This window comes from Oncorhynchus masou, chromosome 5 (genome assembly GCF_036934945.1).
Source record: "Oncorhynchus masou masou isolate Uvic2021 chromosome 5, UVic_Omas_1.1, whole genome shotgun sequence".
Lineage (NCBI taxonomy): Eukaryota > Metazoa > Chordata > Actinopteri > Salmoniformes > Salmonidae > Oncorhynchus > Oncorhynchus masou.
This window is the reverse complement of record NC_088216.1, coordinates 67107980-67119015: the sequence shown is the minus strand read 5'-3', so window position 1 is coordinate 67119015 and position 11036 is coordinate 67107980. Positions and strand designations below refer to the sequence as shown.

Here is an 11036-nt window from a genome sequence, read left to right as displayed (position 1 = left end):
ATTCCATGTATCAAATTCAGAATAGGGCAACAAGTGGAGTTTGCGGAAATAATATTGAATATTGGGAATAAATAAATAATGATGTGGGAAAAGGCGTAATTTGTGAGAATCTCCATTGGAGATGTCTCAGATCATCAGGTGGGTGTAGTAAATAGGTTGTCGCGTCAACTGCGCTCCCACCGCCCGCTGTAATTCGCCTTTATATTCAGAACCATGGTCAGTTCCCGGTACCTTCCCCATCCGCGCGTTGCTTAGCAGGCTATTGAAAAGCGTTCTTTATTGTCTTTCATCCGACCCCACCCCTTCTCATAGCATCCTAGCAAATCCCCGGCGGTGACTGGAGAGTTAAACGCTGAAAACTCGTAGGGTAAGCAACTACACATTTATTTTGTTCGAATTCAATAGCTTTTTGTGCAGTTTGACCAGCCCAGGCCTACTCTCTTTCTACATCAGTCTTGGGCTTTCGTAATTCCTCTCAACTGAGATTTCCTGGTTTACATCGAGTTTATCAGTATTTTTTTCTACTCATCCCCCCTCCCCCCTCTAGCGTTGCCAATGCAACACAGATAGCAGCTGTCTCTGAACACTGTCGTTCTTGAAAAACCTGTGGCACTAATATTCTTTTTGGTCTCCGCTTTTTCATTCTGTCTAGATAGTCTCCATCCAAGACCACCAACATGTTGGACCCATCTTCCAGTGAGGAGGAAGCGGATGAGATGGTAGAAGAAGAACGCAAAGAGGTGTTGGCACCAAATACCGGGGGCGCACGGGTGTCACCCAGCCGGACCACCGAGAGTTCTGGTGGGCTCCAGCCCTCAAGCCGGGGAAGCAGTGCTCGCCCATCCAGCCCCAGCCCCTCGGTGGCCAGCGATAAGGAGAAAGATGATCTGGAAAAGATGCAGAGGGAGGAGGAAGAGCGAAAGAAGAGGCTCCAGCTCTATGTCTTTGTAATGCGCTGCATTGCCTACCCTTTTAATGCCAAGCAACCCACCGACATGGCCAGACGACAGCAGAAGGTAAGACGACTGTAAATAATAAAAACACAACAGTGACGACATACTTTTTAAAAGTCATTAAAATATATCCTATACTGTAGTATGTCATGAAACTAGTCTTCTGCCATGGGATTAATGGTAGGGTAGTCATTATTAGAAGGGAACCACCCTTGCATAATGTTAACTAATAGAGCTTTAATGATGGGGGGCGGTTTGAGTGCAGCCCCCACTCTTCTGATACTGGTGTTGGAAAGAAGCAGGTCCAGTAAAGGCATATTTCAATAGCAGCAAAACTACATCAGTGACATGTCTACCAGTTGCACAGTCACATAGTTTCTTTTAAGTGCACCTCCTGTTGAAATGTAGTCTAATTCAATCACAAGGAAGTGCCATATAGCTATAAATATAGTGGGCTTTGTGTTTGTGGGTAATTTAAAGTGCCACCTTCATCTCACCCACTGCCTGTCAGTGACTCTGCTCTGGTGCCCTGCCCATTGTAGTAGCACTTCCATAAGTCTAGCCTCCAGGGAGGATAATCATCCTTCTGTTCGTACATGAATCAAGTAAAGCTTGTAAGGCTTTTGCACGAACGACCTCTAACACCAGATGAATTGCTTATTTCACAGAGTAGCATTTCTGTTGTTGTCTACAGGAAATGTGCTGTAGGCCTGTATTTCATCTGACAGATGAATTTCCACTGCATCTAGTACATTATAAAATGTAGCCTAGTCATGGTCAAGAAAATTCACACACACACCTGCTAGTGGAAACCTATTGGTCATGTAGAGCTTTGATCTAAGCTGCCTGAATAGTAATGTGCCCAGCTGCAGGAGATATTACAATCATATCAGCCTAATTTACATACTGTATTAGCTTTGCATTTTTCAGCATGAATAACATTGTCCATCTCCCAAATAATTAAAATGTATAGACTGGCTTAATTCAAGTAGATGTTTTTGCTAAAAGTAACATATTATTTCCTTCTCTCAAAGCCCTTAATAACCTTTTGTGACTAGGGGGCAGTATTTTCATTTTTGGAAAAATAACGTTCCCGTAATAAACGGGATATTTTGTCAGGACAAGATGCTAGAATATGCATATAATTGACAGCTTATGATAGTAAACACTCTAAAGTTTCCAAAACTGTAAAAATATTGTCTGTGAGTATAACAGAACTGATGTTGCAGGCGAAAGCCTGAGAAAAATCCAATCCGGAAGTGCCTCATGTTTTGAAAGCGCTGCATTCCAATGGTCCCTATTGAGAAGTGAATGGGCTATCCACCAGATTACTCTTTCTCCGTATTCCCGAAGGTGTCTACAGCATTGTGACATAGTTTTACACATTCATGTTGAAGAATACCCGTAAGGGCTACATTGCGAAAGTGGTCACCTGATGGCTCCCAGGGTGACTCTCGAGTAAAATACAGAGGTAACCATTATTCCAATCGGTCCTACTGAAGAACTATTTGTCCCGACGGATATATTATCGAATAGATATTTGAAAAACACCTTGAGGATTGATAAACAACGTTTGCCATGTTTCTGTCGATATTATGGAGCTAATTTTGAATATTTTTGGCGTTTTCGTGACTGCAATTTCCGAGCAATTTCTCAGCCAAACATAAAGAACAAACGGAGCTATTTCTCCTACAAAAATAATATTTTTGGAAAAAAGGAACATTTGCTATCTAACTGGGAGTCTCGTGAGTGAAAACATCCGAAGCTCATCAAAGGTAAACGATTTCATTTGATTGCTTTTCTGATTTCCATGACCAAGTTACCTGCTGCTAGCTGGACACAATGCTATGCTAGGCTATCAATAAACTTACACAAATGCTTGTCTAGCTTTGTCTGTAAAGCATATTTTGAAAATCTGTCATGACAGGGTGATTAACAAAAGGCTAAGCTGTGTCTCAATATATTTCATTTGTGATTTTCATGAATAGGAATATTTTCGAGGAATATTTTTGTCCGTTGCGTTATGCTAATTAGTGTCAGTCGATGATTACGCTCCCGCATGCGGGATGGGTAGTCATTAAAGGTTTTAAAATTAGTAACATGTCCATCTAATATCCCAGCCAGTGGGCAGCATATGAGTCCATTTTTAATACATGCAGATTTAATCCGATTGTTTTAATACAGCGGCCATTGTGGTGACAGCAAAAAGTCAGAGCAGTGATGACATCCATCTGGATATCTCCATTATATATTTTTAAAATGGTGAAGTCAGAGATAGACTAAATAAATCTAATCAAATAACATTTTATTGGTCACATATACATGGTTAGCAGATGTCATTGCGAGTGTAGCGAAATGCTTGTACTTCTAGTTCCGACAGTGCAGTAATATCGCACAGTAATCTAACAATTCTACAACAACAATCTAATACACACCAATCTAAGTAAAGGGATGGAATAAGAATATATACATATAAGTATATGGATGAGCGATGACCGAGTGGCATAGGCAAGATGCAATAGATGGTATAAAATACAGTATATAAACTCAGCAAAAAAAGAAACGTCCCTTTTTCAGGACCCTGTCTTTCAAAGATAATTCGTAAAAATCCAAATAACTTCACATCTTTATTGTAAAGTATTTAAACACTGTTTCCCATGCGTGTTCAATTAACCATAAACAATTAATAAACTTGCACCTGTGGAACAGTCGTTAAGACACTAACAGCTTACAGACGGTAGGCAATTAAGGTCACGGTTAGGAAAACTTAGGACACTAAAGAGGCCTTTCTACTGACTCTGAAAAACACCAAACGAAAGATGCCCAGGGTCCCTGCTCATCTGCGTGAATGTGCCTTAGGCATGCTGCAAGGAGGCAAGAGGACAGCAGATGTGGCCAGGGAAATACATTTCAATGTCTGTACTGTGAGACGCCTAAGACAGCGCTACAGAGAGACAGGATGGACAGCTGATCGTCCTCGCAGTGGCAGACCACGTGTAACAACACCTGTACAGGATCGGTTTATCCGAAAATCACACCTGCAGGACAGGTTCAGGATGGCAACAACAACTGCCTGAGTTACACCAGGAATACACAATCCCTCCATCAGTGCTCAGACTGTCCGCAATAGGCTGAGAAAGGCTGGACTGAGGGATTGTAGGCCTGTTGTAAGGCAGGTCCTCAACAGACATCATCGGCAACAACGACGCCTATGGGCACAAACCCACTGTTGCTGGACCAGACAGGACTGGTAAAAAGTGCTCTTCACTGACAAGTCGCAGTTTTGTCTCACCAGGGGTGATGGTCGGATTTGCGTTAATCGTCGAAGGAAAGATCATTACACTGAGGCCTGTACTCTGGATCGGGATCGATTTGGAGGTGGAGGGTCCGTCATGGTCTGGGGTGGTATGTCACAGCATCATCGGACTGAGCTTGTTGTCATTGCAGGCAATATAAACGCTGTGCGTTACAGTGAAGACATCCTCCTCCTTCATGTGGTATCCTTCCTGCAGGTTCATCCTGACATGACACTCCAGCATGACAATGCCACCAGCCATACTGCTCGTTCTGTGCGTGATTTCCTGCAAGACAGGAATATCAGTGTTCTGCCATGGCCAGCAAAGAGCCCGGATCTTAATCCCATTTAGCACGTCTGGGCCCTGTTGGATTGGAGGGTGAGTGCTAGGGCCATTCCCCCCAGAATTGTCTGGGAACTTGCAGGTGCCTTGGTAGAAGACTGGGGTAACATCTCACAGGAAGAACTGGCAAATCTGGTGCAGTCCATGAGGAGGACACTCACACTTACTGGCCTGAGGCCAAACCACATGACCACTGCAGTACTTAATGCAGCTGGTGGCCACACCAGCTACTGACAGTTACTTTTGATTTTGACCACCGCCTTTGTTCAAGAACACATTATTACATGTCTGTGGAACTTGTTCAGTATATGTCTCAGTTGATGAATCTTGATAAATCCCAGCTTTGATGCACCTGTACTGTCCTCGCCTACTGGATGGTAGCGGGGTGAACAGGCAGTGGCTCGGGTGGTTGTTGTTCTTGACATTGGGTGGTGTAGGTGTGGAGGGCAGGTAGTTTGCCCCTGATGATGCGTTGCGCAGACCGCACCACCTTCTGCAGGGTCTTGCGGGTGTGGGCGGTGATACAGCCCTACGGGATGCTTTCAATTAAGCATCTGTAAAGGTTTGTGAGGGTTTTAGGTGACAAGCCACATTTATTCAGCGCCCTGAGGTTGTAGAGGCGCTGTGGCGCCTTCTTCGCCACACTGTCTGTGTGGGTGGACCATTTCAGTTTGTCAGTAATGTGTACGCCGAGGAACTTAACTTTCTACCTTCTCCACTGCTGTCCCATCAATGTGGATATGGGGGTGCTCCCTCTGCTGTTTCCTGAAGTCCACAATCATCTCCTTTGTTTTGTTGACATTGAGTGCGAGGTTGTTTTCCTGACACCACACTCCGAGTACCCTCACCTCCTCCCTGTAGGCTGTCTCGTCGTTGTTGGTAATCGAGCCCACTTCTGTTGTGTAGTGTTCAAACCTGATGATTGAGTTGGAGGCGTGCATGGCCATCTGGGCTGGCAGCCTTGCGAGGGTTAACACATTTAAATGTCTTACTCACGTCGTCCACAGAGAAGGAGAGGGTGGACCCACTGTCCTTGGTAGCGGGCCGCGTTGGTGGTACTGGTGTTATCCTCAAAGCTGGTAAAGAAGGTGTTTAGTTTTTTTGGAAGCAAGATGCCGGTGTCCGTGATGTGGCTGGTTTTCTTTTTGTAGTCCATGGTTGCCTGTAGACCCTGCCACATACGTCTGAGCCGTTGAATTGCGACTCCACTTTATCCCTATCCCAATATTTTGCTTGTTTGTTTGCCTTGCGGAGGGAATAACTACACTGTATTCAGCCATATTCCCAGTCATCTTTCCATGGTTAAATCCGGTCGTCGCACTTTCAGTTTTGCACAAATGCCGCAATCTATCCACGGTTTCTAGTTAGTGTAGGTTTTAGTAGTCACAGTGGGTGCAACATCTCCAATGCACTTCCTTATAAACTCACTCACTGAATCAGCGTATAAGTCAATATTATTCTCTGCCCAGAACATTTCCCAGTCCGCGCGATCAAAATAATCTTGAAGCGTGGATTCTGATTCGTCAGACCAGCGTTGAATAGTTCTTGTCATGGGTACATCCTGTTTGAGTTTCTGCCTATAGGACGGGAGAAGCTATATGGAGTCATGGTCAGATTTGCCGACTGGAGGGTGTGGGAGAGCATCACGGACGTTAGAGAAGCAGTGATCCAGTGTATTGCAGCATGAGTGCTACAATTACTATGCTGATAGAATTTAGCTAGCCTTGCTCTCAAATTTGCTTTGTTAAAATTCCCAGCTACAATAAATGCAGCCTCCGGATATATGGTTTCCAGTTTGCATAGAGTCCAGTGAAGTTCCTTGAGGGCCGTCAGGGTATCAGCTTGAGGGGGGATATACACATCTGTGACAACAATCTACAAGAATTCTCTTGGGAAATAATATGGTCGGCATTTTATTGTGAGGAATTCTAGGTCAGGTGAACAAAAGGACTTGAGTTCATGGATGTTGTTACGATTATACCATGAGTTGGTAATCATGAAGCATACGCTCCCACCCTTCTTCTTCTTCCCAGAAAGATGTTTATTTCTGTCGGCGCGACGCATAAAGAATCCCGGTGGCTGTACCAACTCCGACAACATATCCTGAGAGAGCCATGTTTCCGTGAAATGGAGTTGCCCTAATTTTGTCTACCTTAATATCTAGAGACTGGACATTGGCGACTAATATACTCGGAAGCGGTTAGTTATGTGCACGCCTCCGAAGTCTGACCAGAAGGCCGCTTCGTCTACCTCTTCTGCGGCGATGTTGTTTTGGGTCGGCCTCTGTGATCAGATGAAATGCCCTGGGTGGTGGTGCGAACAAAGGATCCGCTTCGGGAAAGTTGTATTCCTGGTCATAATGTTGGCAACTTGACGTCGCTCTGATATCCAATAGTTATTCCCGGGTGTATGTAATAATACTTCAGATTTTCTGGGCTAACAATATAAGAAATAATGCATAAAAAAAAACAAAATACTGCATAGTTTCCAAAGGACTAGAAGCGAGGCAACCCTCTGTTGGCGCCATCTTGCTACTCCATCTTGCTACAGACTATGCTACAGACTTCTGAGGTTTCTTTACCTCGGAGTGACCTGTTATCTGATCCCCTTAATATGAATGTGTTTCCTTTTTGTTCTTCATGGAATAGAATTACAGTATTCCTCCTAGCCTATACTAGGCTTCCACAATTAATGGACTCCGGCTTATGCTGATGGTTAATGATGACAAGTATGAATAGGCCTATTTATTATCGTCGTCGTAAGGGAATCTTGTGTCAGTATATTAGGGATGGGCAACTCCGGTGCTTGGATGGCGGAGTGTCTGCTGGTTTTTCGTTATTACCTTCAAACTGGCCATTATGATATTGCCATGACAGGGGGTAAAGAAAACCAGCAGATACTGGGGCTCCTGAGATTACAGTTATCCATCCGCAATACTCCAAGGAAGGCTTTGCAGGTGCTGATTTCTCATGGTGACAACATGTTATGATCCCTTTCACGCATGATGAAATACACCAGACAATTTGGAATTCTTTAGTGAGTCTCGTGAAACATACACCATGCAGTCTGATGAGTGGTTCTTGTTAGCCGACATTTTGTGGAGATGAGTGGCGAGGGTTCACTCTCCTGGGATAAGTTGTCAGACTGGTTAGACTGCTCTATTTAGAAACTATCTTTGACACATTACAAAAACGACTAATGTTGAGTGAATGGATGCAAGGTCAAACAGTGGCCCACCATAAAATAGAGGGCACTTAATTACTGCTCTTGATCCTTTACTTGATGAGCTGGTGATTGTACAATTTCTGGGGTGTGACCTTGTCCTGTCTGACCCATTAAAGTCATGCTGAGCTGATCTCTTAAATGTTACTGTAGGAGATAGCCATAGACTTCCAGTTTTTGCACTAATGGTAGTTGGCATTGGCCCGTGAAACTGCCTCTAACCTCCTTCACACTGGACACAAAGATGAACATGGTATCCACAAGTTCATCTTACTCTGGGGAAGTACAGTGCCTTTAGAAAGTATTCACACTCCTTGACTATTTCCACATTTTATTGTGTTACAGCCTGCATTTAAATGAATTCAATTGAGATTTTGTGTCACTGGCCTACACACAATACCCCATAATGTCAAAGTGGAATCATGTTTTTACAACATTTTACAAATTCATTACAAATAAAAGCTGAAATGTCTTGAGTAAATAAGTATTCATCCCCTTTGTTATGGCAAGCCTAAATAACTTCAGAAGTAAACATTTGCTGAAAAAGTCACATAATAAATTGCATGAACTCACTCGTTTGGAATACCTCTGTACCCCACACACAATTATCTGTGCGGTCCCTCAGTTGAACAGTGAATTCCAAATACAGATTCAACCACAAATTCCAAGGAGGTCTTCCAATGTTTTCCAAAGCAGGGCACCTATTGATGGATGGGTAAAAATAAAAAAAGCTGACATTGAATATCCCTTTGAGCATGGTGAATTACATTTTGGATGGTGTATCAATACACCCAGTCACTACAAAGATGCAGGCGTCCTTCTGAACTTAGTTGCTGGAGAGGAAGGATACCGCTCAGGAATTTCACCACAAGGCCAATAGTGACTTTAAAACAGTTACAGAGTTTAATGGCTGTGATCGGAGAAAACTGAGGATGGATCAACAGTATAGTTACTCCACAATACTAAGCTAATTGAGAGAATGAAAAGAAAGAAGCACGTACATAATAAAAAATATTCTAAAACATGCATCCTGTTTGCAACAAGGCACTAAATTAATACTGCAAAAAATTAGCAAAGCAATTGACTTTTTATTCTGAAAAGAAAGTGTTATGTTTGGGGCAAATACAACACATTACTGAGTACCACTCTCCAGACTTTCAAGCTTAGTGGTGGCTGTATAATGTTATGGGTATGCTTGTAATCGTTAAGGACTGGGGAGTTTTTCAGGATAAAAAATAAGCGGAATGGAGCAAACTCCTAGAGGAAAACCTAGTTCAGTCTGCTTTCCACCAGACACTGGGAGATTAATTCACCTTTCAGCAGGACAATAACCTGAAACACAAGGCCAAATATACACTGGAGTTGCTTACCTAGACAACATTAATGTTTCTGAGACTTACTAGAAAGACTCACATCTGTAATCACTGACAAAGGTGAATCTGTAACGGCTTTCTTTAGGTGAAGGAGAGTCGGACCAAAATGCGGCGTGGCTATTTAGATTAATGTTTTAATAAAACAAGGAACACAAATCAATACAAAAAACAACAACCGCAACACGAAAACCCAAACAGCCTATACTGGTGCAAAGTAACACAGAGACAGAAACAAGGACAATCACCCACAACGCACTCAAAGAATATGGCTGCCTAAATATGGTTCCCAATCAGAGACAACGATAAACACCTGCCTCTGATTGAGAACCACTTCAGACAGCCATAGACTAAGCTAGAAAACCCCACTAAGCCACAATCCCAATACCTATGAAAAACCCCAAGACAAAACACACCACATATCAAAACCCATGTCACACCCTGGCCTGACCAAATAAATAAAGAAAACACAAAATACTAAGACCAGGGCGTGACAGAACCCCCCCCCAAGGTGCGGACTCCCGGCCGCACACCTAAACCAATAGGGGAGGGTCCGGGTGGGCGTCTGTCCACGGTGGCGGCTCCGGCGCGGGTCGTGGACCCCACTCCAACAAAGTCTTAGTCCATTTTCCTCGCGTCCTTAGATAGGCAACCCTCGCCGTCGACCTTGGCCTAGTAGCCCTCACCAAGGGCCCCACTGGACCAAGGGCCCCACTTGACCGAGGGCCAGCTCGGGACAGAGGGGTTGCTCGGGACCGAGGGGTAGCTCGGGACCGAGGGGAAGCTCGGGACCGAGGGGAAGCTCAGCACTGAGATGAAGTTCGGCACTGAGATGAAGTTCGGCACTGAGATGAAGTTCGGCACTGAGAGGAAGCTCAGGCAGGTAGTTGGCTCTGGCAGATCCTGGCTGACTGGCGGATCTGGAAGAGTCTGGCTGACTGGCTGCTCCATGCTGACTTCACGGCTCTGGCTGCTCCATGCTGACTGATGGCTCTGGCTGCTCCATGCTGACTGACGACTCTGGCTGCTCCATGCTGACTGACGGCTCTGGCTGCTCCATGCTGACTGACGGCTCTGGCTGCTCCATGCTGACTGACGGCTCTGGCTGCTCCATGCTGACTGACGGCTCTGGCTGCTCCATGCTGACTGACGGCTCTGGCTGCTCCATGCTGACTGACGGCTCTGGCTGCTCCATTCTGACTGACGGCTCTGGCTGCTCCATGCTGACTGATGGCTCTGGCTGCTCCATGCAGACTGGCAGCTCTGGCGGCTTCTTGCAGACTGGCAGCCCTGGCGGCTTCTTACAGACTGGCAGCTCTGCCGGCTTCTTACAGACTGGCAGCTCTGGCTGCTCCATGCAGACTGGCAGCTCTGGCAGCTCCTTGCAGACTGGCAGCTCCATGTAGACTGGCAGCTCTGGCTGCTCCATGCAGACTGGCAGCTCTGGCTGCTCCATGCAGACTGGCAGCTCTGGCTGCTCCATGCAGACTGGCAGCACCATGCAGACTGGCAGCTCTGGCTGCTCCATGCAGACTGGCAGCTCCATGCAGACTGGCAGCTCTGGCTGCTCCATGCAGACTGGCAGCTCCTTGCAGACTGGCAGCTCTGGCTGCTCCTTGTAGACTAGCAGCTCTGGCTGCTCCTTGCAGACTAGCAGCTCTGGCTGCTCCTTGCAGACTGGCAGCTCTGAACAGGCGCGAGACTCCGGCAGTGCTGTAGAGGCGGAAGGCTCTGGCAGCACTAAACAGGCGGGAACATCCGGCAGCGTTGGAGAGGAGGAAGGCTCTGGCAGCGCTGAACAGGCGGGAGACTCCGGCAGCGCTGTAGAGGAGGAAGGCTCTGGCAGCGCTGAA

At 45.5% G+C, this 11036-nt stretch overlaps 1 protein-coding gene across 2 annotated transcripts in view; it reads left to right on the top strand.

The window, feature by feature from the left end:
* Window positions 1-388: 388 nt before the first annotated feature.
* LOC135540124 (calcium-dependent secretion activator 1-like) overlaps window positions 389-11036 on the top strand; it is a 164616-nt gene continuing 153968 nt past the window's right edge. For both annotated transcript variants that reach the window (XM_064966523.1, XM_064966525.1), the window contains exon 1: window positions 389-1016. In XM_064966523.1, the coding sequence (XP_064822595.1) occupies window positions 678-1016 (339 nt within the window). In that variant the 5' untranslated portion in view covers window positions 389-677. The remainder of the gene's footprint in view (window positions 1017-11036) is intronic.